The following is a 26,825-nucleotide window of genomic DNA, read 5'->3' on the forward strand; positions in this document are numbered from 1 at the left end:
TTTGTCTCCGTTCTCATCATCAAACTAGTGGTTCTGTTTTCTACCAGCTTTTATTTTTGAAGCTAAGAGCCATTTTTAGAAGAAGGTCTACATTGCCCAACAGTCTACAGGTTTATGGCTATGCCATTTTAAAAATAGTGTCTCAGAAATTTCAGTGGACTTTTCTGTACTCGGAAGAAAAGAGGATTGTCTTTTATATATATATAAATCGCATACATGGGAAGTGTTTTGCACAGCCGACTTCTGAAATGGTAACTATCATTTAGCCAATTCACTTCCTAAGGCTTGACATAAGCAGATTTTCTTTTTTTAGGTTGCCTCAATTTATTGCCCAAGCAAGCTCCCTAGTAATTTTTTTTTATCTGAAACTGCCATGTTCATCTTCTTCACATGAACTATAATTTATTTGAATAACAGCTATGATTTGCTGAAAGCTCAGCCATTACTGGTAAGGCTTTGTAAGGCAGAGTTGTTCGCTTGGTGTTACAAAGCCTGGTCAGAGTCTGCCTCAGCAGCAGCAGACCGCATCGGCCAGAATTAGGCCCTCTCTGAGGTGCGTGGTCTCCCAGCAATCCCCCATGCCTGGTACATACTTGTCAGCCCTTCCAGGGGTGCATGTCCAGCTTCACAGCCCTCCCCACGGCCCATTGGGCTGCCAGCCTCCTGCACTATGCTGTGGCAGGGCCAGTGAATGGCACGTTACGGCTAAAAGCGCCAGTGCTGCACACTTTGTATTTGTGTTTCCAAGCAGACTGCTGTGGCCAGAGAGCGCTCTGGGGGCTGCGCTTAGAGAGGTGCCCAAGTGACCCAGCCCAAGGTAAACTGCCATCGGCTTGCAGTTGATCTCTGGGAGAGTGGCATCAGGGCTGGGACTTCCAAAATCTGTTTTGTTTTACAGGGAAGCGAGCTACCCAAGTTCAGGCAGACACTCCTGATCTGCAGAGCGAGCCTCTGAGAGGGGCATATTCCCAGCCTGCTCCTGTGAACCTACGGGACAAGGTGTGCAGGTCAGAATTGGGAAAAGAGAGCTGGTTTCACTGTATGGACGTAAGAATGTAGGTGTTTCAAATGAAGCAATACATCTTTATTAAGTTATCTCGCATATCCCTTGTAATTTAGAGCATTTCAGTGGGTAAAGCTTATTTTCACTGCAGTCACTAATACAGAAGTTTTCAAAACCTGTCCGGTTCCAGCCAGGTTTTAGCCTAGGCTGCACCATTTCCCAGTAAGGACTGAAATTATGCAGCACACGTTTTCTGACCGACCATGCGTAAGAGCTGCGTACGTGTCTCTACTGCAATAATGCACCACTTGGGATATGTCAATCACCATAGATAATCATGCTCCAAAGCCTTCAGTTGAGAGTGTATAAAATCCAATTACCTTACAATTTTTACTTGTAATTGCAAAGCAATCAGAAGATATCTTTGTAGTGGTATGTGTGCTGGCAATGATGATAAATAAGGCAGCGTGCGCTTTTTTAGCCACTAGAGCAGTATTTTGAAGTGTTTACATTACTATTAGTGCATTAGAAGAGCCTTGTGCCTCCTCCTTACCTCAGTGCCTGTCTCCCCCTCTGCTCAGGTGATTCCTTTCACCTGATGTTTTTTGCAATTTTGGGGAAGAGCTGAGTTTATTTTAATAGGGATCTCCGCTCTCTCAGTGATAGCCACAAATCATGCTTTCTTCAGCTGATATTTCGCAGCTGTCACTATTTAAGCCACCCGTATTTGTAACCTGCAGTAATTGTGTCGTCCCACTATACACATACAGGCACCACAAGCTTTCTCTGAGGCAATAGTGTAGGCAGAGAGGCTCCTTGCTCATCCACGCCAATCTTCCTGGAAGTGTGCTGTGCCTCTGGGGAGGCCACAGAAATGTATATGGTTTTAGCTGTGTTTGGTGAGAATCAGTTATAAGTTGAGTTTTGCCAGGGAAAAGGGCAGAAGGGTACCTGTAATTAACCAAAAACCAGGAGCATCTGTTCAGCGTTGACACTCGACTGCTTCTATAGATGGAAAGAAAGACTCTCTCACTGAAAATGTTACCCTAAGCTGCAGTCAGAAGCAGTTTTAATACTCACCTGGTAGCCTTTTTTGCTATAAAATCAGCTCTAATTACATAACCTGCAGGGTAAGGATTCAGGCAAAGTTTTCTGGGCAAGCACCGACAGAAGTTTTGTTTCATTAATGGGGCAGTTCATTGCCAGATGTTATTATGCCAAGAGCCTCCACAAACTTTGTAGAAATCCTTATTTCAATTTCATGAAGGATTATCATTGTGGGAAATGAGAAGCTTAAGTTTTCATACCAGTGATTATTGCTCAGGTGGAAACTGTTTGTGAACTGGCTTTTAGCAGAGAGCAGATTCAGGAAGGATGAGATTTCCTGGAAAAAATATTCCATCTCTGCATCTAATGCTGCAACTGTCCCCACAAAAGCAAATGATCTTCCTGTAGCCCTTCTTCAGCCCCTTCTCCCTGGCAGCCTCTGATGGGTTAGCAGGGACAGTCCCTGTTAGCTGTATGAGAGCTTGCTTCTCTAGGGTGGTGATACTGAGCTCCAACAAGGTCTCATGCTTCTGTGAGCCGAGTACGAAACACACTCCCTCTCACCTAGCCACACTGCTGTAAATTCACACCCTGCTCCTCGAGGGTGCTCACTCTTGGTGCTGCAGCGCTCGTGACGTGAAGCCCAGCGGAGACCGGCTCGCAGGGAGCGCCCGCACAGTGCCTGGGCAGCTGCAGAGGATGCTGGTACGCCGGCTCCGTGTGAGGCGATGGGGAACCCTGGGCCAAGAGCCAGAGGGGTGGAGAGTCAGTGAAGATAAGGTGGGAGGCTGCAAGAGGCCCATTGTATTATTTAATAGAGCTGGGATAAAACATTTCCAAATCAACCCCATTCATGCACGCTCACAGGGGGAGGGCTGTGAGTTACTGCAGCTGTGGCACACTCAGCACCTGGTGCTGGCCTGCCCAAAGGACCCAGAGTTGCGGCCATTCGTAGGACAAGCCAATCCATCACACTGTGGAAGAGTTACTCTGTTCCCGGGGCTGGAGTAATTCTCAGGGAACAGGAGGTCTGTAGGGAGAGTTGCTCTTGAGAGAAGCTGCACTTCCTGTAAATGCATGAATTTTTGGAGAACCCCCAGACCAGCTGAAGCTGGTGGGGATGTCTGAGCTTGCCGAGCCCAAGCCCCGCTCGGAGCAGGGCCAGCTGGAGCGAGGTGCTCCAGGCTGTGACCAGCCACCATCACTACGAACCCAGGCTGGGGATGGGGGGATAAACTGCAGCAGGTAGGTGACGCCAGGGAAGCTGTGCCTGCTCACCGGGGCTGCTGCAGACAGAGGCAGCCGCTGCCTGCAGCGGTCTCCTCCCTGTGCTGCGAGCAAGGCTGGAGCCTGGGGCTGGAGGAAGGGGAGCTGGGGGTGTGTGAGGAAAGAGGCTGGGTGCTGCTGCCCTGCTCTGCCCCATCTCCTCGGGTCGTATCTGTGCCTACCGATGTTTCCCACCAGCAATGAAGAGGTGTTTGACCTTGACACCAGCTTGTCCCTGAGCGCCAGCCACAGCCGCTGTGCCCCAGCTGTGGCAGCCCTGCAGCAGCGCCTTGGGGCTGGGCTAACGACAGGCACTGATCGCTCTCCCGCCAGGGACAGGGGCGTCACGATGCCCTCAGCGTCTCCCTGTGAATCCACCCACCATAACAAAACCTGACACACAGATAATGAAAAAGCTGGTACCAGGCTGGGGGTGGCAGTCATCTTCCACCCGGCTTACAAAAACTTCGCTTGCTCTTGATTTTTTTTCCATCATTTTTAGCAGCCCACGAGAGGAAAACAGCAGAGACAGAGGAGAGGAAAACAGCACCAGCCCCAACTCTGCTCCAATGCCACATGGTGCAGCTGCCCCCGCTCTGCTCCCCAGCTAACCTGGGTGCTATGGGTACCCCAAACGCCAGAGAGAGCGTGGGAGAAGCCACGAGGCATCAGAGACCAGCTCTGACTGCGGTTACATCTTGTGACAGTCCAGTAATAGGGCACGCTGTCATATCAGCCATCCTGGACAAAACAAAGGCGTTAATCTGGAGCAGTCAGGCAGGGTTTAATCCACCATGCGATGAAAAGATGAAAACAAACACCAATTTAACAGCAAAGCTCACTCCAAAGCACCACTTCCCAGCAGGGACCGGGTCACCCGCTGCAGGCCACGGCCACCATTTTGGGGATGGAGATGTCATCTAGTGTTTGCAGGACAGCATGTTACTTGACTGCCGACAGCCTCCCCTCCTGCAGCTGCTTCAGATGGACAACCCAAACGCGGGATTTGGCGACAGCTGGCTGGGGCCCTGGGGTCTCACCAGCCTCAGCTGTGTTAATGGCTTTGAGAATGAGGAAAGGCTGTGGGGGGCAGGAAGGCTGCAAATGCCACTGTCCAAGGGGACCAGAGACCTGTAAGACAGGTCAGGTGGGGTGGCATCAGCCCTGACCATTGTAGTGCAAACCCCCGTACAAGTTTGGAGAACAAGACTAAACCAAATGCAGGTCACCTGTGCCTCGGCTGCCTGTTCAGCACCCACGCCTCATGCTTTGCCCGGTGGAATCTGAAGCAACCCAGCCCATGCCCCTCACTGGAGGTTCTGGGCATGTCACACTGCTGGGGTGCTGCTGCTGTCCCCTCTCATGCTCCAGGACCTTCACCGTGCCCCCCTGTGGCCACTACAGCAACTGGGGGAGGGCTCTGCACAGGGTTCCCGGTGGGGACCCCTTCCTTAGGAGGCTGGAGGACTCTTTCACCAAGGATGAAGTACGCCAGTAACACAAAATGAGGGAGATGGTGAGGAGCAGCACTGACAGGGGCCGCCAGCAAATGATCAGCAGCTGGGTCCATTTAAACAAAACGCACCCAAATGTCCTCAAGCATGAGGGCACCCTGTTAAGAGGAGAAGGTCAGTACATGCTGGCAGAGCAGGGCTTGGCCTGGAGCGCAGTGCCAAGGGCTCACCCTGCACCTGCACCTTGCCACCATGCATGAACGGGCAAATGCAGCTGGGATGGGGAGCTGGGCGTGGGGACTGGGGGCAATTCTCTCACTATATGTGGCCTTGATAGATTAAGTAGTAAACAAACTGCAGTGCAGTGCCCAAGCAATGTAAAAAAAATAGTTGAAGAACAAGCCTATGAATATCTGAGATCCTGGAAAAAAAACACCTTTAGAGAGAGATTTAGACCATTCGATCTGCTTATCAAAAAATCATTTACTGTGCAGAGGTGGCACCGCAGGGAGCAAATACAGGCACTAAAGGACTCCAATGTGGTTGATCTACCAGAGGGTGACAGTGCCCGGAAGCTGTCCTCCTCTGCCCTCGGAGGGGAAGGAGGGTGACAGCAAACAATCACCACTGGTTCACAGGTCATGGAAGTGAAAGTGCAGCAGCTGAAGAGCCCAGGTACATTCAGGCCGGCAGCTCTGCATGGGCTGCGGCAGCTGGAGGGACGCCAGTGCAGGGGATGATCACCAGCAGGTCTCTTCAACCAGCTCAGCGCAACTCAGCAGGGGACCACCAAGACCAGAGGAAAGGGACTGTTTTTTTTTCAGCTTACCTTTAACTTTTTCACCTGCTTCCTACAAACTGTAGCAGCCTTTGAAGAAAGCACTTCATGCCACGCACAAAGCAAAGGCCATGCAGGACTGTAAGGGTGACACTGGTTCGGATGCAGGACCACCTAGCCTGGATGCCTGGGGGGGTCTGATCCTGAAAATGCTCACAAAGATTTGGGAGCAAGTACTGCTACTGCCTGCAGTTCATTTCTGCAAGTGGCAGAATCTGTTGGGCAGAAATCAATCCCTCAGTAGCTGTTTTGTGATAGAGGCTGGAGCTGTGGGGAGTAGGACAGGGCAAAAAAATAGTGTGTTTGACAGTGGAGCCACCAGCTTTTCATTATCCCACAAAGCCCCTGTGTGGTTTTGGTGACAAGTAATCTGAACTGCAGCCACTCATCGCCTTTATAAGCACTATCAGCCAGAAACCTAAAAACATAACCTGTCAGTGCAAAATGATCAGCTTCCTCTCTCCTGTCCCGGATATAAGCTCTGCCACAGATACAGGCTTGCTGAACACACTCCTGCTGCCAGCAGCTCCCCAACAGCTGGGCAGACGCCGGCTGTGATTTCTCTGCATCCCAGACCAAAGGCTACAGCTCTGTCAGAGGCAACTCTGCACCTTGCAAGGGTTCAATCGTGGTACCTGCGGTAACCAGTGGAGGTAACAGGACCAATTTGCACTCGGTCTAGCAGCTGCGATTCCTCTCCCACACAGGGGAGCACAGCCAGGGCAGCCCCCAGCATGGCATGGCCATGGCCCTGCTGCTCTTTTTTAATCATCAAACTGGTTTAAGCAATTTTCTTAATAAAACACATACAGTTAGGACATTTCCCCATTAGCAAATAGCAACTTCTGCCCTTTCCCCGGTCAATAATCAAGTCTGAAGGTATAAATTGCTGTCACAAGATTGGTCAGTGTTTGGGCAGGGGACACTGAAAATCTGTGGGGGAACATCGGGACAGTCGGCAACTCTGTGTAGCTGCGTTCAGCTCTTCCAGCAAATCCTCCAGGAAGGAAGGGATGCTTGTCCGGTGTGCCATCATCACAGAAATGCCCTCTGGTTTGAAACGTATCATATTAAGATAATATTTAGTTATTCTTACCCTCCACTTATTTCAGGCAAGCCCATGGGCTATTTTAGCCCACTTTGCTGAGCAGTGCAATTCTGCAACTCTAAAGGCGACCCAAATACCCGAACAAAGGAAACCTTGAGAAAGATTCTGTAATTATGTATCTCACCTTTTATTTTGTTCATTTACACTTCTGGCACTGACAATTCTTTGAAGATATTTATTTTTATGTAAAGACCAAACTTCATTAAAGCAATCAGAACAGAAGTCAAATAATTTTACATCACTTAAGTTTCAGAAAATGTACACTTTCATACCTTATAGGCTTGACTGGTTGCAAAAGGAAATGGCACGTTTGACATGGTTAAGAAATCACTTGGACAACCTGACCGTTAGTTTTGCCAGAACCTGTCTTGTACTGAATACCTTACACGCACCCAGGGATTAGAGCATGCCTGATGGCATCATGTGCACGTTATTATTCAATACGGAAGTACTACTGGCAGTTTGGTCTCCAATAATGTCTCAAATATTCTACATAGAATTTGTCACAGAAAGATCCGTGAAACAATATTGTAGGGGTGTGAGATTCACAACAGAAAGCGGAGATGTGACTCGTGCCACTCCCCAGCCATGCCCTGGACCAGCAGGACACTGGGCACATGGGGAATTTCAAGCACATGAATAATCCTATTGATTTCACAGGGACTACCTGAACACTTAAAATTGATCAGAAGGCAGGCGTGCGCTAGGCAGGGCCTGCGGTGAACCACAGCATCCCGGCACCACGAAACCATCTTGTTTCACACCTGCTGAGGATCCATGAAGTTCCTCCTGCAGAAGTCATGATAATGGTCGTACATTCAGTCCTCTCCAAAGTTTGTGTAATGTTTAAGGCAATGAGAGAAATCTGCCTTTAACACTTCAGAAACTGATGTTTCCTTTAGAAATGGGTGGACGTTATTCATAATTAATCATTTATTTATATAAATGCAATGACAGGCCAAACCAAATTTTGACAGATTCTATCTCAACAGAACTGAGGAGTGTAACTGAACCAGAGTTGAAGTTTTATAATCACGTGTGCCAGATCATTCACATGTAACACACTGTCTAGGGACAACATGAAAAAGCGGGGATTTAGTTAAACTCTGTACTCTTGAGGCCTGATGCTGGTCAAACTTCCCCTGGCTTGAGTGAGCTCTACTGAAGCCGACAAGTGAGCACCTCTGCTGTGAGGTGTGAGTAAGACTAAAAACATGCCACTGGTTCACATTAACAGGTCATTGTGGCTAAAGTATATTCTCATATACAGAACTCTGGAACACCATTAACACCCATTTACAAAACACTACAGTGATGGTTATTGGCACATAAAAAACTCCTTCTCTATATGAAAACATACACAAAATAGATAAGAACTGCCATTTTTTTCAGACTTTTAAAATCTATATATAGTTGCCTTTAAGGAGTGTTAACCCCCAGTATCACAAACAACAATATTTCTTTAACAATGTTCACCTAGATTTTACTGTGCTGACATTTGTAACACTGCCACGACCTAGACCACTTTGTGGATTATGCTTAACTATACTGTACACAAGGCGATGAAGATCAATAGAAAACCACTAAGATTTTTGCACAAAAATGTGACTTGTTAAAATCCAGAGAACAATTGAGTCACTTTATAGGCAGCAGCTACATGTAAGCTGTAAATGTTACCCGCAATAAAAACACATTTTGCCATAAAGCACATATTGTGGCATTATCTGCTTCTGGCCTGGTACATAAAGCTCGATTTTCTTCCCAATGCAGAGGAATGGGGTTTGGTTAGCTTCACTCCCTCAGGAAAAAGTGCACAAATATCTTACTCTTTAAAGTGCTTTGCAGAACTGTGTCTTCTTCCTTGATTTCTACCCCGAGATCTCTCTGTGCTGTGAAGACTCTGCCTCTTTCTCATGCAGTGACGTTCAGCTAACAAAGCCTCTTACGTCTTATGCAAGCACAAGTAAAATTTCAAGACCATGTCAGAAGAGCATTGACATTGAGAAGTAGAAAGTTGGGTATAAAGCTGAGAGATACTGGGTCTATCTTTCATTAGCCCACTGCACACTTGTGGGACTGCACCCAACACCCTCATGGCCGAAGGAAAGACCCTTGCTCAGGGCCTGCAGCGGCCCCTGAAAGTCAAGACTTGTCCCCAGAGCTCAACCTGAGTGACAAAGAAGGACAAAAGAGATTTCACCGAGGAAAAAAGTACTAGCTTTGCCAATTCCATTGCCATGCTCTCACGTCTGCGCGGGCATGGGAGAGGAGCACTTGGGCGCCTCTTCCCCCTTAGTCTGCCAGCCCCCCGTTCTCATCCACAGGACCAAGCACCGTCCCTCGGTCCCACCATCCTTCTTCCACATGGGAGAGGAGTCAGAGGCTGCTCCTTTTGCCTATGGCACCTGTCTCTACTGAAACATGACTTTGTGGGGCTTTTGATAATACATCATTTCTCTCCTCTCCCTTCCCAACCCTAACTCCTACAACAGTGAAATGCTACATTTACCAACTCATGTAAAAATAAGTTGGCATTGGAACAATGATCCTTGGGATGTATCTTCTCTTGTCCCAAAATATCTGACAGGGCTGTCATTGCAACTCATGAGGTTGCAACGCCTATGAGAGCGATCTGTTTAAGATGTACACGTAGCAATGCAATTTCAGCCCTCAAACAAGTCCCGGGGCCTTGCTTCGTTTCACTGTCTATTTTCAAAACAGGTTTGCTTCTCTCATTAAAAACTGATTTTGATCAGCAAAGTGACAAGGGGGAGAAACAAGTGGCAAATTATCTCACCCCCCCAACACCTTAGATTTGCAATGTGGTGAACAAACTGCTATATGGGAAATAAATTCTAAAAGATCAAAACTGCATCAAGACTTGTTTCTTTTATACTTGCTCTTGGACCAAAACATGTAGAGTCAGTAGATGGATCAGAATTAAAACATCTTAAATTATTGTGTATAATCAATATGCAATTCATGCCCAACTCTACCAGCAGCATTACTCTAGCATTCCTGATGCACAGAACACCTGAATTAAGTGTGCAGTCCTTGTGAAGAAACAATTTCACATTTTCTGCAGAAAGCTTTCAAAAAACAATATTGTGCTTAGACATACTATTTATGCTACTTCATAAATTAAAATCCTGTCATAAGAAATTATTCAGCTACACTGTATTTTTATTATTTTATCTGGAATGTTACTAAGTCTACACTTAGCAAAAATCTCTTAAAACTTAAAATATGCACAAATATAAAAAATCTTTGCAAAATAGAAACATTTATTTTCTTCATACATTATAAATGTTCACAGGTTCTAAAAATAAAACCCTAATTGCGTAAGACTAATTTCAAGTATTTGATCTCATTTTTATTACACATGATGCTTGGTACTAGGTTCAGTGTTTCTAAGGTATGGAATGTCATCTTGGCGTAAAGCAACCCTACAAGGAAGACTTAAACCCAATTCTCTGCGGGCAGGGAAGGGGGAGTGACAATACAGAAGCCGATATATTTTGCACCCTCATAGCCAGCAGCAATGATGAATGAAATGGACTTATTTAAATTGTTTTGCCTTGAGAAAAAGGTCAGGGGATGCAAACCTTCAGAAAACTCTAAGACCGAACTGGTTGTGTGAGAAAACGAGCCCAGTGAAGTACGCAGCTGAGCGCCACTTTTGAGAACGTCCGTGAAACAAGGCTGGCAGAGAGAGATGGTCTGCTGCTGCTAAAAAGCCCCAGCACCGCCTGCAAAACAGAAGAGGCTGATCATGTGTCAGTGATCTTTCTGGTGACTTTGCTTTGGTGATGCCCAATAAATGCAGTGGCCACCTCTACCTGTGGACACAAGTGTAACGAAACGCGAGGTCAGCACTGACGCTTGGCTCACACCTGCTCCGGCAAAACATGTCAAGCAAGGGACATTCATAGGTGTAACGGTGAGTGCGGGCTCACGGTTTTGGGGGCATCAGAACCATTAAGTCCCTATTCTCAAAAACCAGTAAATACCCACTTAAACCTATCAACCACGTAAAGCACAGGTTGGGCGTTGCAAACCTATTCACACGCTGTTCTGGGTAACAAAGCTGTTTGGAATAAGGGTTTTCAAACACATTTTGGTTTCAGGAAGAAACCAATCTGCCCTTAGAACTATTTTGTTCTTGTCTGTGCCAAGTATCCCTTTTTCTCATTCCGGGTACTACACCTTTGGAGAAGGTTTCAAAGATATGTCAGCCTAAAGGAGACATCCCACGGCCGGTGCATTTGTAGATAGGTCTGGAGACCCGAACATTTTCAACAGATGGTGCTTTCAAGCATAGAAATATTGTGCGCTTAGAGAGGAGGCAAGATGGAAGGCAAGAGAATCCAGCCCTCACACCATGCAAGTAGATATTCAAGGTCAGGCCACTCCTTGCAACAATTTGTTTGAAATTCCCTCTGTCCACTACGCTTTCCCCTTTTAGCCCCAGCCAAGTCACAGAAGGATGCTTTAAAATGTTTTCTTCCCAAAAATATTTCTTTGATTAACGAAGCAAAAAAGAAAATAATGCAAAATACACCCAATCGCTGAAGGTCAATAATTGGAGAGCAAGATCTGCCCCCAAGAGAAGATCAGATAACATAATGGCATAATGACTTCTTTACCACAACAAAACCCCACATTATCAAATAAAAATAATTTAGTAACAAATGTCCAGCCGCAGTTTTGATAGTAATCCCACACTCAGAATATTTTTCAACCTAAGAAAAGCCCACAAAGCAAATCTATAAAAGCTAACGAACCCAACAACTTCTTTAATCTTTACACAATGAAAAACAAATGTATTTTTACCAAATAAATGGGGGCATCCCATAGGCAGAGGAGGTTTTCCACATCCTTTCATGAAGCAAATGTTTCAAAGATAAGAATTTGAATTGTTGATGCCTTCAAACTCGCATCACTGAAGACTTAAAGCAGTGAGGACAGGGCAAGGAAAAAAACCCCAACATAATATTTTTATGTAGCTGCATAAAATTCAATTTGCCAAGGCAAGCAATCATGGCAGGTGACTAAAATACCATTCAAATTTTCATTACCAGGGTAAAGGCAGCCAAGTTGATTTTTGTGCCTGACATTTTCTTGACAATTTTGCAATGCTTCAGTAAGGCAATTAATATGAGATGTAGGCTTCTGCCCATTGCTAGTATTTCTCTTTAGATACAGCAAGACATTAGTTGACTAAGGGTGTTTGAAGAAAAAATGTGCTGGGATTCATTTACTTCACACACACAAAGACAAACTGAAGGCAATATGATTATTCACAAGCAAAAGGCGCAGGAGGGATGACCACCGTGCATTTAGCAGTGCAAACCCTCTCCCCTCCTTTTCTTTCTTTTAGCTAATGGTCTTTTGTGTTCAAAGGTAGGCACGAACCCAAATGCTCAAATGCAATAAGAGGAAAACAAAAATAATTTTTTTCCCAGCTGAAGCCTCTACATTGTACCTAGCAATACACACCCAGTTCATTGGTACATGTGGCCGCATACTTAGTTCTGATTTCCTGCTGTCAGGTAGTTAGTTTTGGCAGTTTCTCTCACAAACACCAATTCCCAACTGTAGTGTGTACTGAAGAGCAGCAATGGCTGGGCAACCTGGTGTAACAGAGACGTACGCCACCCTAGTGAACCTACACCCAGGTGAGTACGGCTCTCTACTTGTTCTCTCAAATAAACAAAAAAGGGAATTATCTTAGGGCAAATTTGGGAAATGTTCCCTCTGATAGATAGAGCAGATATCTGTATTTTCCTAATCATTTAATCTTTTAAATGGCTACTGCTACGCAGCTTATGCATTCGTTATTTGTTGTACTGCACAGCAGATCTATGTGCTGGGACGGGGGGACGATCTATAAGCTATGGGACGGGCATCTGACAGACATCATCTGCTTTCTGATTAGCTACTCTATTATTTTATCTTTTGTCAGTACTGAAGATAAGGACAACCACTACCATCTAGGATAGCCTTCTGTATTCACCTGGTGCAGTGCACCCTACTATATACCTTGGGAGAGTGCAGTGTCATCCACACTTGGTGCATTCACATAACTGTGGAATTCAATCTCTTTTGGAAGTCATTGCTTTTAGTTATCAAGAAAACACTAGCATATTGAATTTTCTCCCCAATGGAGCATTTTTGAATGTGAAGGCATTTTTATCTAGACAGTAGAAAGGAGAACCAGACCAGAAGCAGGGCAGTGAGGTCATCAGAGAGCTGCTTTTCCCCCAGAAGGCTTTTAAATGATTAAATACATCAGCAGCTGAAAATTATTCCACATCAGAAGCATCATTGTCAGAAAGATGGTAATTGCTTCCCTTCACCCGAATATACTCAATATACCTCCCTTCATCGGAATCTGACATACCACATGTACATAGCCTGTTTTCAAACAAAGATTCAATTTCCTCTAGTTTTTTCCCTTTAGTCTCAGGAAGGCAGCCGTAGATGAAAACCAGTCCCAGGCCAGCAAACCCTGCGTAGAGGAAGAAGGCTCCTGCAATGTAAAACAATAGGCACAGTTGGTTACAGAAGTTCTAGTCCCTTCTCTGCTCCAGAGCAGAGGGAGCGACAGAAGCAGCAGGTTGCAGATATCAGAGGAGTGCGTAAAAGCAATGGTTGGAGCAGCATCATTAAAATAACAAGCTGTGGGGCTGTGGGTGTCGAAGGCTGCTTTATTGCATCAATCCACAACAGAGTAAATCAACAAAAGCAATTTCATTTCACGTGGAAGATTATACACGTCTTTTTAGACAAGTCATTCTGCTGCTAAAATAAACAGCAATTAAACAGTTGCATATCCAATTAAAAAAAACAGATATGAAAGGCAGGAACTCTTTTAGTTTATCTTAACAGCAAAGGACACACTAAGACAACCCCTCAGAATAAGAAACTTAAGCAAAAAAGAAATAGAATCAAAATAATGCTTGTGACTCTTACACCTAATTATTATTTAAAAGTCCTCTGCAGAGACAGTTAGCAGTGAGAAAGAGGTCGTTTCCCCCCCATCCCTCTGCCTTACCTAGGGGGTCAGAGAAGTTACCAAAGGACCAACAAACACTTACCTGCCATGTGTTTCTAGACTGATGACTCAGAAGAATGACAAGCGGAGCTGAAGAGCTCAGTACTAGTAATGACATGAAGGTCACAACAACTCCCTAGCAGCTTAATGTAATTTAAATGACTTGTACTGGAGCGGCTGAGCAGTAATCTGACAAACTCTCCGCAGGCTCCAGCAGACAAGACTTAATCAACAGCTGGGACTGGTGCAGCAGCATCTTACACAGCTATTTCTGCAAGGACCATCTGATATTGGCCTTGGATGCCATCATAAAGTGGAAAACTGCAGATGCTGTCTCCTTAAGTGGGAATCAGCATATATCAGTAAATCAAAAGTGTTCTTTTTCCAGCTTCCCTGTGTTAATCAACTCTCTAGGTTCTCAGTTAAGGACAGAAACAAACATTTTATATGAAAGCTGGACCAAACCCTATGATCCTGGCAGGTCATATCAGGTCTCTAATATTACGAAACCATGGTGGGTTGAGAACACTGCATTCACAGGTGACATTTCACAGCAAAACCAGCTGAGCGGCTTAGAATCAGTAGCAAATCTATGTGCCAATGCTAAGACTGCCCACATGGACACGTACTGTTTCTTACCATAGTACGTCAGATATTCGGCCGTATGCAGAAATGTCAGTGACACGAGCACATTGAAAACCCAGTTGACTCCAGAGGAACATGCGTTTCCTGTACTTCTAGCCCAAAGTGGGTAAATCTCAGAATTGATGGTCCAGGGCATAGGACCCATCCCTAAGAAGCAGGAAAAAAGATCAATCTCAGTTTAATGGCTAGACTCAAAAGTAAATTTAACATATAGCCTCACTATCCGACATTTTCCCTTTACAATTTTTTACTTACAGGTGTAAACAAACATTTGCTTACCAGGTGCAAAGAAAACCAAGTATAAAATAAGGCCCAGAAGTGCTGTCCAAGAGTATGGAGTGGGGCAGAAATTGTACGCCCAGAACAAATCTTCCTTTTTGAATACTGTTTCATTTGAACACCTGAAAAATAAGAATAAAACTTAGTATTAAAGAATTTTCAGGGAAATGCGTGACATCTCAATATAAACATGGCACATAATGTCTTATGTTAAGCTGACAAACATAAAATTAAGATGAAAATGCTCCATCCCTGTTAATTTATCAAGATCTTTGAGCCAAGTCCTACATTCAGAAATGTGCTGGTCTTAGGAAGAGTAACCAGCAGAATATTCCTGAATTTAAACACTTGCCTTGTATCTACAGATCTTCTTCAAATGAATAGTCTTTACTACGCAAGTGGTCATACCAAAGCCAACGAGACCATTCACATGAATATCACACAGTGCAGAAAGAGCTGCAGCAACATGTCTTCAAGCTGAAGATGCCGCACGCAAGGATTTAAGGTTAAATGGAAGTTAGTCCTTAAGTCATTGATGAACTATATGCTGCACACTTTGGGTGTAATCAGTAATGTCTATGGAGCATGCCAAGGTCAAGTGAAATTATAAGGAAAAGAGGCATTTACCTTCTTTTCCATGCAGTGAAATAATTTAGAAAGTTGCAGAATTTCTAAATTAGACAGTAAAAATAAGAATCAGACCAGAGGTAAACCGTGATTAAGCTGCTGAAAGAAAAAGTGACTCCATTCCAAGAACTATGTGGAAATCATGTATCTAGGAATAGGCATAAAGCCAGGTATTTTCATCTGACTGTCAACAATATATTTTGAAGGAATACTGGCAACTTATTTTTTTGTTATAAATCTTATTTTTGAAAATTAGCATTTGTTTAAAGGGACATCAAGTCATAACTGTAACTAGAGAAATTTTTCAGCTGCAACCACATCGATTGCTACAGCTGAAAAACTCTGCTTTTGGGAGAGAAGACTTAGGCAGACACTACCCTTTCATATGCAAACAGTGTTATTTACTTGGAGAGAAGAAACCACAAAGACCTGAACATCTGCCTGGGTTACGATTTCCAGATCAGCTGAGCACTTATGTGAAGGACATGACCTTCTTGAAAGTAGGAAGACCAGAATGAAGACACCTGCAATGGGTGATAAATCATAGTTGGGCAATGAGTGGAAAGATGGTGGAGCAACGGGCACCCTGAAACATTTCAGAGGACCTACCACCACTGCAGCTGACTTTCAAAAGCAATTTCCAACAGAATGTTTCTCCTTTAACTTTCCTGTTGAGAAATGACCAGGCAGACCCAGGCTGAACAGGAATGTGCTAAGCACTGGTGGCCAACCCACAACCAGTCCTGGTGCAGAAATCTTCCTTATGCTGGCATGGATGTACCAACAAGACAACACTTAAGGCAGGATACCACTGTGAAGTCCCATACCCAATTTCAAGACAGCTGGAAATGCAAAACTCAAATACATTTAAAATAGAGAGGTTAACCCAACAAATCCTGGAAAAACACACATCTGAAACCCCAGCCAAACCCTAACGCTGCCTTAAGGGCAGTAAGCCACAAGATCTGCGGTTCCGCCTTGTACGTGAACAGTGCCTGAGCAGCCAGTGCCAGCACTACCCGGAGAAATGCCGAGCCCTTGACGTGCTGCCAGCAAAGCAGCCAGTGCCGGCGAGCACCTTTCCACCCTGCCAGAGCCCTGCTGCAGCCCTGCCTTGCCCAGCTCCCCAAGAAAGCCCACCTCATCCAGCACATACGGATTCCCTTTCAGTCTTGAGGTGAAACACACAGAGAAAACAGGCCAACTGAACATCTCTCTCAAAGATACGTCCCTTGTGCCCAGATACAACAGGCTCATGGCCTCAGCCGCTGCCTCCCCACTGGAGCACCCATCAGCCTAAGATACCAGCAGCTTCCATGACAGAGATTTTTCACCTTTTCTCAGCAAAAAGTACTGCTGTAATCCTTGCTGCTTCTCCATCTTGCTTCTCAGCATCACCCCAGGTTCCTTCTTCTGTCACTTTGCTCTTTCATGGCTCAGTTCAGCATTTCTTTTCATGTTACAAGCACGAGACAAGGATCATTCCCTGTTAGGGTCCACCTTGACACTTCCCTGCCACTCTACACACTCCTCACCATGTGCAGGTTAAATCAGGTTTGAGCTATGTCTCAGGTACAAGACATACAGAGGACTGAACTGTACTGGAGAACTATCCAGATGTTTAAACCAGCCGTTCCTTACACGTTAAAAAAATGGTGTTTGAAAGATTAATTACTGAACACCCAGTGATCCTGTTGCCATCTTCCACTCAGCTCCATGTAGCTGCCTGCTCTGCATCTGCACCACTGCGAGGTCACAGGATTGCTCAGTTTCACACCGTTTTAAGATCACATTCACTTCTTTCACTGTTACTCTCATTTCATTTGCAGGTGTTCGGTAATGAATACAAGCTGATTAGCATTTTAAAACTCCTTGAGGCTGAGACTGGTTCCTCCATTCTGCCCAGCCAAATCGGCAGCCACTCAGAGAGGAGCCTTGTGCCTTCTCTCAAACACTACTGTAAACAGTACTTGGTTTATTATCTTGCATCCATCTCCACCAGCGCAAACCAACCTGCTGATACAGATACAACCGCCGGGAGGTCTGGATGTTTCCTTCCCCTACCATCTTTCCCCAGATGCGTCCTACTTTTGACAGAGTGGAACACAAACGATACAAGGGAAAACCACATGTCTCCAAAGCCTCCTATGGCTGCAGCCACTCATCTGTTCTCTGCTGTGTGCCCGTAACTGAGAGGAAATTTTGTTGCAAGAAAGATTATTCAGTGCATTGAAACAGGAAAAATAGCACTCGAGACTAGATTTAACAGAAACCGTGCAGTAATAAACTGTGCTGTCCTTATCCATCAGTAGTAAACCAGCATGGTACACAGAGTAAAAGCAAAAATATCTGCATTTGCTGGTGTGTTGCAGTGCCGGGCATGTTAAAAAATAACTCTCCTTCAAGGCTGGGGATTTGTTCAAGCTCTGTTACTGTTGTACTGCTATACTACTATTTCTTCAAGATTTATTATTTTGCTAAAGAATATATTAATAGTTACTATGTAATGTACTATCAGCTAAAATTCTGAATTTTGTCCTGCATGAAGAGAGTATCTATGATGGAAAGCGGACGAGCAGGTTCCCATCACTTCACAAGCTGAAACACACACAGGAAAATGCCCCATAAACCCCTTACAAGTGAAATGATGCACACAGGTACCAGTGCAAGGAGCTTGTAAATACCCATATGCTGGGTAATTGTCATATCAGTATAAACAGTGAAGATGCACCACATCATTTCCTCTGAAATTACCACCAAAGTGAAAACCTAATAGTGCTACATTGAAAATCTTTACCGTGAATTCCTTTTGTTATGTGTTTTCCACAGATAATTTAAGATGCATATCTGTTCTAATTAGTGAAAACCTGGCCTTCCAACAATTGATGTGAACAATTTGACTGACTGGAAATAAATCAGAACAGCAGATTTCTAAATTACAGGCATTATATGCTTGCTTTCATAATCACAGAATCTATCCTTTATCAGGTATGGTCTGTAGTTCAGAAGATCTAAAGCTTTGCTCCCCACCTCCTTAAATTACCTTCATATGGCACATAAAAGAAGGTAAGAGAAGAAGAGCTGGTGCGAGTGGTCTAAAATGTTATTGCTAATGCAAAAGGATGAAACAGGGTAAGACCATTTACTTGATAACCAGGCTACACTTTCCTAATAGTTGAGCCAATTTGGCTGTAGAATAATTCTCAAGCGCAACGCTGAAAACCACAGATAGGGAAATGGCTAGAGAGTACATAGCACAGGCAAGTGAGCACAGCACAAGACAGAAACCCAGCTGATTTTCTCCTCAAATTTCCATTAATTTTTGCTTAGCTGTACATTGAGGACTGTGTAGCCCTAAAGGTATGGCTTTTGTGGGAATTAAATGTTTCATCCTGAACAGTTCATGTATTTTTAATATGAAAGCTGCTGACTTCTCATTGTCTTTTAAGCCCTTCAGAAGCTTCTTAAATGGATTTAGATCAAAAGTCTTAAAAGGTCAAAATTCAAATCAAGTCAGGCTAAGGAAATAAATTACTTCTAAAGAAAATCACTAATGTGATCATTCTTCTCCTTAAAATGCTTGTTAGAAGAGGCATATTTCAAAATTACACATTCTGCTCTGAGATAAGCTGTAGCATCAGGTGCTGATGGTACAGAAAGATTTTAGACTAATTCACAGTTTCACTAATCCACCATTTCTTTGTTTTAACAAGACTAAATCTACTTAAGGACTGCTCTTATGCCAGACTTTTGTGTCTGGGTTATCAAGATGATGATAATCTACAATTTACCAACTTAGCCTCTGGTGTAACACAAAATCTATATTGGATTTTAAAAAATCTCCTATAAACAGATTTTTGAACTCTCCCATGTAGAGCGCTGACTTTTATATCATGCCAATCCAACTGTACAATATAAACTTATGCCAAGCTTACTGACTCATCTTTTCACCTGAAGCCTGGTCATGGAAAGGACAGAGAACCAAATAGGACACTATTTAGTGTAGCTGCTGTTTGGACAGAGGAAGGTTTTTGTGGAAGATGCTTGGGAACGACTAAGATTATTTATCCACAAGCAATTACTCATCCTGTAGAAGAATCTGGACCTTGACATTTGGGTTAATTCTCACAACTTCAAGCCTCTCTTTTTCTGCTAAAGATATTTAGTTGTCCAAAGAGACCCCTAACTATCTTTAAATTACTTAAAGGACAGAATTTAGCAAGGTACCAGATTAACTGTATAATAATTCAGTGGTAGTCAGACATGTAACTAAGGAGAACTTTGGAAACCGCCTCTATCCTGTCCATCAAGTGGTCTCTCTAATCCACCCATATACATTCAAAACAGTTATATTAGTGCAACCCATAGAAACCAGTGAAAGCACTACAGATCAGCATAGTCTGATTTAAAGAAAAATCTCTGCTCATTTCAGTGCTTAGTTTTTATATATACAGATGGTAAGATGCTATCTGAAGTATGGAGTAAAGTGGAACTCTTTCCTGAAGGCGAACAGATCAGTTTAAACCTACTAATGTCTGAACCAATACTTCCTAAGCCTCCTCACAGTTCCCTAGCTACCTGCTTCTGAGCCTCTGAGAAGACGCAATGTAGCTCCACACTTCTCTGGAGCAGTCTGCATCTACCGCTTTGACTTTGTAGTTTACATGGAGAAATAACTCATCCATTAAACAGATGTTGCTAAAAATGTGCAGATGAAGCTTCTTACGCCAGATGATGGCAACTGAAAAAAAAAAAAACCAGAAAAGAACAAACAGATGCAGCCTTGAAAAAATGTACCCATAAAATTTCACGGTATTCAGCTAGACACTGCTTAACCTTCATTACATAAAAATAACAGCAGCATTTTGGGACACTCATTGAAGCCTTTTGCTATAACTGGCAAAAAGTTTTAAAAATATTAGCATGCGGTTCAAAAAACTTGGCAAAATAGTTTAGTTCACAGCAAGAAAGCAAACTGCACCTCAGCAGATCACTCATGCATTCGCACATGGCTGAAAAACAGCCTTTATCATGCCGAGGCACCCTGCTATAGGATCTATCCATTATACCTGTAGAGCTGTGGGTCATATCCTGCACAAAGAACAGAAACCAGGGTGCTTTAACAGATAACAACTATAGTAACTGCCACTGTCCAAAAATTTTCAAAATATCTTAAACTAAAGAGACAAAGCGAGTTCCTTTCTCTGTGCAACACTTTCCACACCAAGTAAGCTTAGTAGCAGCTAGTAGGGCTAGAACAATACCAACGGGAAAATTATTCTCCTCAAGTTGAATGACTGGCAATTCATACTCCGCATCTGGGAAACTGAAAGCACATATTCAAAGATAAATTTAAAAACCCAAAACAACCCAGAAGCTTGGTTGCTTTGCCCATTAGAGAGACAAGAGTTTAGATATGCCTTCTTTATTGTGCGCTGTAGGGAAAGAACTGAATTTCTAACAGGTTTTACATTTAATCAGCATTTCCTACAGATCTGCTTGGAGGCAGCATGTAACATTTATAGAAATAGCTGTCAATTATTCACACTGAGTGACTTTTCCCTTACTGACTGTTATCTTCTGATCCGTCTTTTATTTTCTTTCTTATAAAAGAAACAGAGACCGTACAGACTGCTAAAACCTCCTAAAATCAATCACCCAGAATATTGCACGATAACTCACACACACTATTAAATTAAAAGCAGACTTAATATTTCATTTACCCAAGCAGAAGACCTTACTGAAATACTTACTTCACAGAAATATCTCTAAGACTTAACTGCCTTCCATCATGCTTCGATGGGTGCACTCTTCACTGGGTAAAAAAGCTGGCTGGATGGCTGGGCCCAGGGAGTTGTGGTGAATGAAGTTAAATCCAGCTGGCGGCCGGTCACAAGCAGTGTTCCCCATGGCTCAGTGTTGGGGTTAGTCTTGTTTAATATCTTTATCAGTGATCTCGACGAGGGGATCGGGTGCACCCTCAGTAAGTCTGCAGATGACACCAAGTTGGGCAGGAGTGTTGATCTGCTGGAGGGTGGGAAGGCCCTACAGAGGGACCTGGACAGGCTGGATCAATGGGCTGAGGCCAATTGTATGAGGTTTAACGAGGCCAAGTGCCAGGTCCTGCAGTTTGGTCACAACAACCCCATGCAACGCTGCAGGCTTGGGGAAGAGTGGATCAAAAGCTGCCTGGAGGAAAAGGACCTGAGGGTGTTGATTGACAGCTGTCTGAACATAAGCCAGCAGTGTGCCCAGGTGGCCAAGAAGGCCAATGGCATCCTGGCTTGTGTCAGGAACAGTGTGGGCAGCAGGAGCAGGGCAGTGATCGTGCCCCTGTACTCAGCACTGGTGAGGCTGCACCTCGAGTACTGTGTTCAGTTTTGGGCCCCTCACTGCAAGAAGGACATTGAGGTGCTGGAGCGTGTCCAGAGAAGGGCAACGAAGCTGGTGAAGGGTCTGAAGCGCAAGTCTGATGAGGAGAGGTTGAGGGAAGTGGGTTTGTTTAGCCTGGAGAAGAGGAGGCTGAGGGGAGACCTTATCACTCTCTACAGCTACCTGAAAGGAGGTTGTAGAGAGGTGGGGATCGGTCTCTTCTCCCAAGTAACAAGGATGAGGGAGAAAGGCCTCATCAAGGGGAAGTTTAGATTCTGTATTAGGAAAAATTTCTTCACCTGAAAGGATTGTCAAGCAGGGGCACAGGCTGCCCAGGGAAGTGGTTGTGTCCGCATCCCTGGAGTTATTTAAGAGACGTGTAGATGTGGTGCTTAGGGAAATGGTCTAGTGGCGGACTTGGTAGTGTTAGGTTTATGGGTGGACTCAATGATCTTAAGGGTCTTTTCCAACCTAAATGATTCTATGATTCACAGTCATGTCAGAATGCACACCTGCATGAGACTTAGTAGGCTGTTCTGATTTACCTCTGTTCCTGGCCACCTGGTCACAGATATACATAATTTTTCTATATTATTATTTATTTAGCTAAAAATCTTTTGAGAGTTTGAATTCAAACACTTCAATTTTCCCAAACTGAGAAATTTCTGCTTTACAACTGCATTAGAATTTACCCACTAAATAGAGTGCTGGAGCTGTTATTCAATCTGAATAGACTGAGCAATAGACTACCACATGACTGAAAACAGGAGCAATTTTTCCCCATGACACACTGTTCTTCAGTATTAATCACATCAAACGGGTTCTTAACTGTCTGCTGTTCTGGATGTTTCAGTATTTTTGTAACCACTGATTAGTGGATTCTGAAGTGTGGACAACACAGTTCCTGTGCCTCTTGCCAAAGGAAGAAGCTCAGCTGTCTGACAGTGCCCGTTAGGATGTTCATCAGCTGTGGGTCTGAGCAAGCAGCTTTTGTGTGATTAGCTACCTCACATCTCTCAGTGAAAGATGTTCAGGTTTGGATTTGTTTCTGGGTTGAAGGTTCTCCTTCATATTGCTGTATCCTATTCCTGCCCTCTCAAAAATTCAGCCTGCTACTCTACTACACTTCTTTTATCCTACACTGGTGCCCTCCGAGTCCTGCTGGCCACCTCCAGGCCGTTGGCTACAATTTCCCACTCTGCTGTCACACCACAAGTGTTTCAAGCTTCATTTTTCATCATATCTACCAGGAATGGAGAGAAACAAATATCTGCTACTACCAGAACAGTGTCTGACAAGCTTCTCACATCATCTTTCATGCTCTCCTTACCTTGAGAAAGGGACCTAAACCTGGAAAAGGCAGAATAACTTTTATACCTAGTGTTAAAGCCCAACCATCTGAGATTTCACAACAGCTAACAGCACCCATTAGGTACACATGTACACCAGGCCCAGCTACAGCCCACTTAAAAACTGGGAGCAGAAATAAGCAAATACCTGATTTTTGTTATAGGACATACAATTATCTTTATCAAACAACACAGAGATTGACTTATTTTTCTTCCCAAGCTTCTTCCTACTCTTCCAAAGTATCAAATGGTAATAAAAATATCAGGAAATGGACATTCTATAAATCTATGATAATTTTACTTGACACACTGTTTACCCCACTACAAATTAACCAGTAATAATTAAATTGTACGATTTTATAATCATGAGCAAATCACAAATAATTCAAATATTATATTAATAACGTATAAACTTGTGAGGAGTCATACAACAACTATGAAAAATAATTATCTGTTCACTTAAACAACTAGCAGTCATGCCTCCAGAATTTTAATGGGCAGAATTAAAATTAAAACCTGATCAAAATGAAAAATCCAATTAGTTTTGAGCATAAGCATCTTAGCTTAATACCACTGCCCTTCACGCATTTCTACTATGATCATTTTAATTACTTTAATCATTAGACAATAGGCCAGAGTTTCAAAATATGGTGTTTTGTGTTTCTTTTAAACATCAGACACTTTCAGGTATCAAATAGTTATCAGTAAAAAGTTAGCTGTTCAGGCGAGAAAAACAATGAAGGAAAATGGCATATCTGTTTCATTTTTTTGTGGAAAGCCTCAAAATTGTCCCAATTTTAAACAAAAAATGAAATTATTAAAAAAAGGAACAGAAAGATAATAAAATAAAAATATTGTTTCAGTTTTGTTTAAAGAAGATCTTTTGTATCTTTTTTGTGGAAAATGATTATTAAAAATGTTTATATTTAAAGACAATGAGCACCTTATAAAAAGTACTTTAAATAAAAACCTCAAATATCTAAACATATCACTGCACAAACTCAGTGCACAGAGGTCCATTCATCCATCCTATATCCACTTATATCCAAGTCTAAGACTACACTCAACAAAAAGACGGCAGAAGGTGACTTGGTTAACACCCAGCTAAGGGGTTCAGAGGTTGAAATCATAGCTGTAAAAACTAGATGTGGTATTCTCAAGTTAAGAAGCCATGACAAAAAAGGGTTTATTATGCATACCCAGGAGACTACTTTAGGGTTTGACATTGTAAAATTCATTGACTGGCAACAGTGAGTGATAATTCTAAGATGGAGAATCAAATACAGTGTATTTTAGAACTAGAGTACACTCTGGTTATTTCTTCCGGATAGATTCCTCATAAAACTGAGTAAAGAGCTTAAAGATACTTTTTTTTCTAAAGACAGAGATTTTTTTTAATATATATTCTGAACAGCTTTTTCCCAGTTTAAAGTATGACTCACTTATTAGCTTGATATGCTGATGTTTAGTTGCAGAAAACATTTCTCTAAAATATCAGAGAAAGCTTCACTGGAACTAGATGTCATACAAGGTTAAAATTACATCAAGGTAACATTAAAGGAGAAGCAAAGGCCACATCTGCTAAATGTTTTCATGGGAAGACACAGGAATGTATTTTTGCAACTTTTGATCATTCTTTTATTTGCAGGCTAACAAAAAGGATGAAAAAGCAGCAGGGAGAGAGCGCAACGCTTGCAGTAAGGCTTAGAAGGCAACAGCAGGCAATGTAAGATATTTGCCCTTTTTCCCCCTCTGAAGGATGTACTCCAGTGATTTATAGTCTTTTACACCTGTTTATTTTAAAGACCAAGACCTTCAGTAATTTTTCCTGCTTTTTCATTTGTAGAATACAAACCCTGATCTCACCCACACCCCTTCTCCCTTCTCCCCACTTCTTCCCCCCCCCCCGCAAATAAACCATCACAATGTATCACAAGCACTAAACCATCTGGCAATCCTTACCAAAACTTAGTATGTGTATAAACCTTGGGTTTGTCCCTTTTACTGACAGGCATATCCTGGAGATAAAAGTTTGTGCCTCTACAAGAGGTTGTGCCTGCTGGCCCACAGAAATTTCGCCTCTCACCACAAAACTTTATTTGTTCACGTCCTTGAATAGCTCTAGTAACCCTAACCCTAAGAACTCCAACCACTTCATAAACACAGAGGTGGGCTCCAGTAGGGTGCCATCAGCAGGCCATGAAGCCTCCCAGATTCCAGTGCTGCATTTAAAAAAATCTAAGCCAATTCTCACAAAGAGTAAGATCCAGTAAGAGACAGAGAAATGTTTAGTTCAGTCCTAATTCTCATACTGAAAAATTTCTATCCATTAAATGCTGTATTTTTCACTAATTCTTCCTTTCAAGTATCATCGACTCTCAAAGAATTTCACCGAGGTGCAGATCAGCAAAAACTGTTTAGAAGTTTGGGTACATACAATGGAGGTGATACTGCCCAGCATTTTGAAGCCTTTGTCATGATCAGTAGGCATTTTAGTACTACAGTAGTATCAAGAAATATAAGAAAATGGCTGTGTTCTACCAGATGGAGCGGAAAAAAAGGCCATGATATGGTAGAGATACAGCAGATGCACCGCTGTAATGCCTAATGCATCACATATCCATGTGCAGGTCTGGGTGTGACGTGTGATGGGCCTGTGGCTCAAGGAAGTGACTTGCACACACAGCAGTCAGTGGGACAAGAGAACTGTTGCTACCACCGCCTTGGTGACTGCCACAAATCGTCTCTGCCCTTTCCACCCTGTTCACAGCAATGAAGCATGAACTGAAAAGAAACATCTTGTGCCGCACCATGGGCACAGCCACATGGTGAGCCCTCGCAAGAAATAGCATCTGTCTGGGAATATTTAATTGCTCGTGAAATTGATGCCAATTCACAAATTTTAAACAACACGAGCACAAAGCTATCTCCGCATGACAACCAGCATTGCACAGATGCATTCTGGAAACAGAATGAGCTATTATTTCCCTCCTGGCAGCTGTCAGGATTGAGAAAGACTCGTGGACTCCCTGTGACCCCAAAAGGTGCTTTACAACTTGTTTAGTGGCTTTTCAGTGGTTACACAGAAATGGTTTGCTTTTGGAACAACCAGCTTCAGCAGTGAGTACACATATGCACCCGTGCCTTCATCCAGTCATTGCCAATTTCCCTTAATTTTCTGGAAGGAGGGAGTGCTCATTAATGATTTGGTAATTTTTTTCTGATAGATGAATCTCTGGGGGATCTCAGTGATGAACATTAACTGGAAGGTAGCTACCAGTTGCCCTGGGGGACTCACGGAGCTAACCAGGGCCACACAATGCTTTCCACTGAAAACCAGACAGATTTGTCCACTCTCTATTACTCTCAGGTGCCTGCTGGCAGGCAGGGTTCATTCTGTTGGAGCTCTTTCAGGACAAAAATGCTCAGAAATGTAGGACTCATAAGTATTTTTTGTTAAAGACAGACTGGCATTTAGCACCCATGATAGATTAGCGTATTAAATATTTTGGTTGTGTGAAAACCCCTCTCTGTAGCTCTGTGCTCCCAGTCTTTCCCTGGGGCAGTTCTGCTGCTCCCAGCATTTTTGTGTGAAAGTTCTGGGTCATCCCTGCTCTGACATTTTTGAGAGCTTATGGACAGAGTGCCAGACTCCAACCAAATTACTGACAGAACTGGGGTAATCAAACTGGAGACTTGCTAGTTTCATTTTCCAGATCTAAAAGCATTTAGTCTTTCTGATTGTATCTCCTTGCAGCATGAATACTGAATAATTAAATT

General features: G+C 43.4%; 1 protein-coding gene across 1 annotated transcript in view; it reads right to left on the reverse strand.

Annotated features, from left to right (window-relative positions):
* Positions 1 to 11,497: 11,497 nt before the first annotated feature.
* SLC2A13 (solute carrier family 2 member 13) overlaps positions 11,498 to 26,825 on the reverse strand; it is a 164,300-nt gene continuing 148,972 nt past the window's right edge. The window contains exons 8-10 of the mRNA XM_075081344.1: positions 14,698 to 14,819; positions 14,413 to 14,565; positions 11,498 to 13,248 (exon numbers count right to left, since the gene is read on the reverse strand). Of these exons, the coding sequence (XP_074937445.1) occupies positions 13,022 to 13,248; positions 14,413 to 14,565; positions 14,698 to 14,819 (502 nt within the window). The 3' untranslated portion in view covers positions 11,498 to 13,021. The remainder of the gene's footprint in view (positions 13,249 to 14,412; positions 14,566 to 14,697; positions 14,820 to 26,825) is intronic.

Source organism: Phalacrocorax aristotelis, chromosome 1 (assembly GCF_949628215.1).
Source record: "Phalacrocorax aristotelis chromosome 1, bGulAri2.1, whole genome shotgun sequence".
Taxonomy (NCBI): Eukaryota; Metazoa; Chordata; class Aves; order Suliformes; family Phalacrocoracidae; genus Phalacrocorax; species Phalacrocorax aristotelis.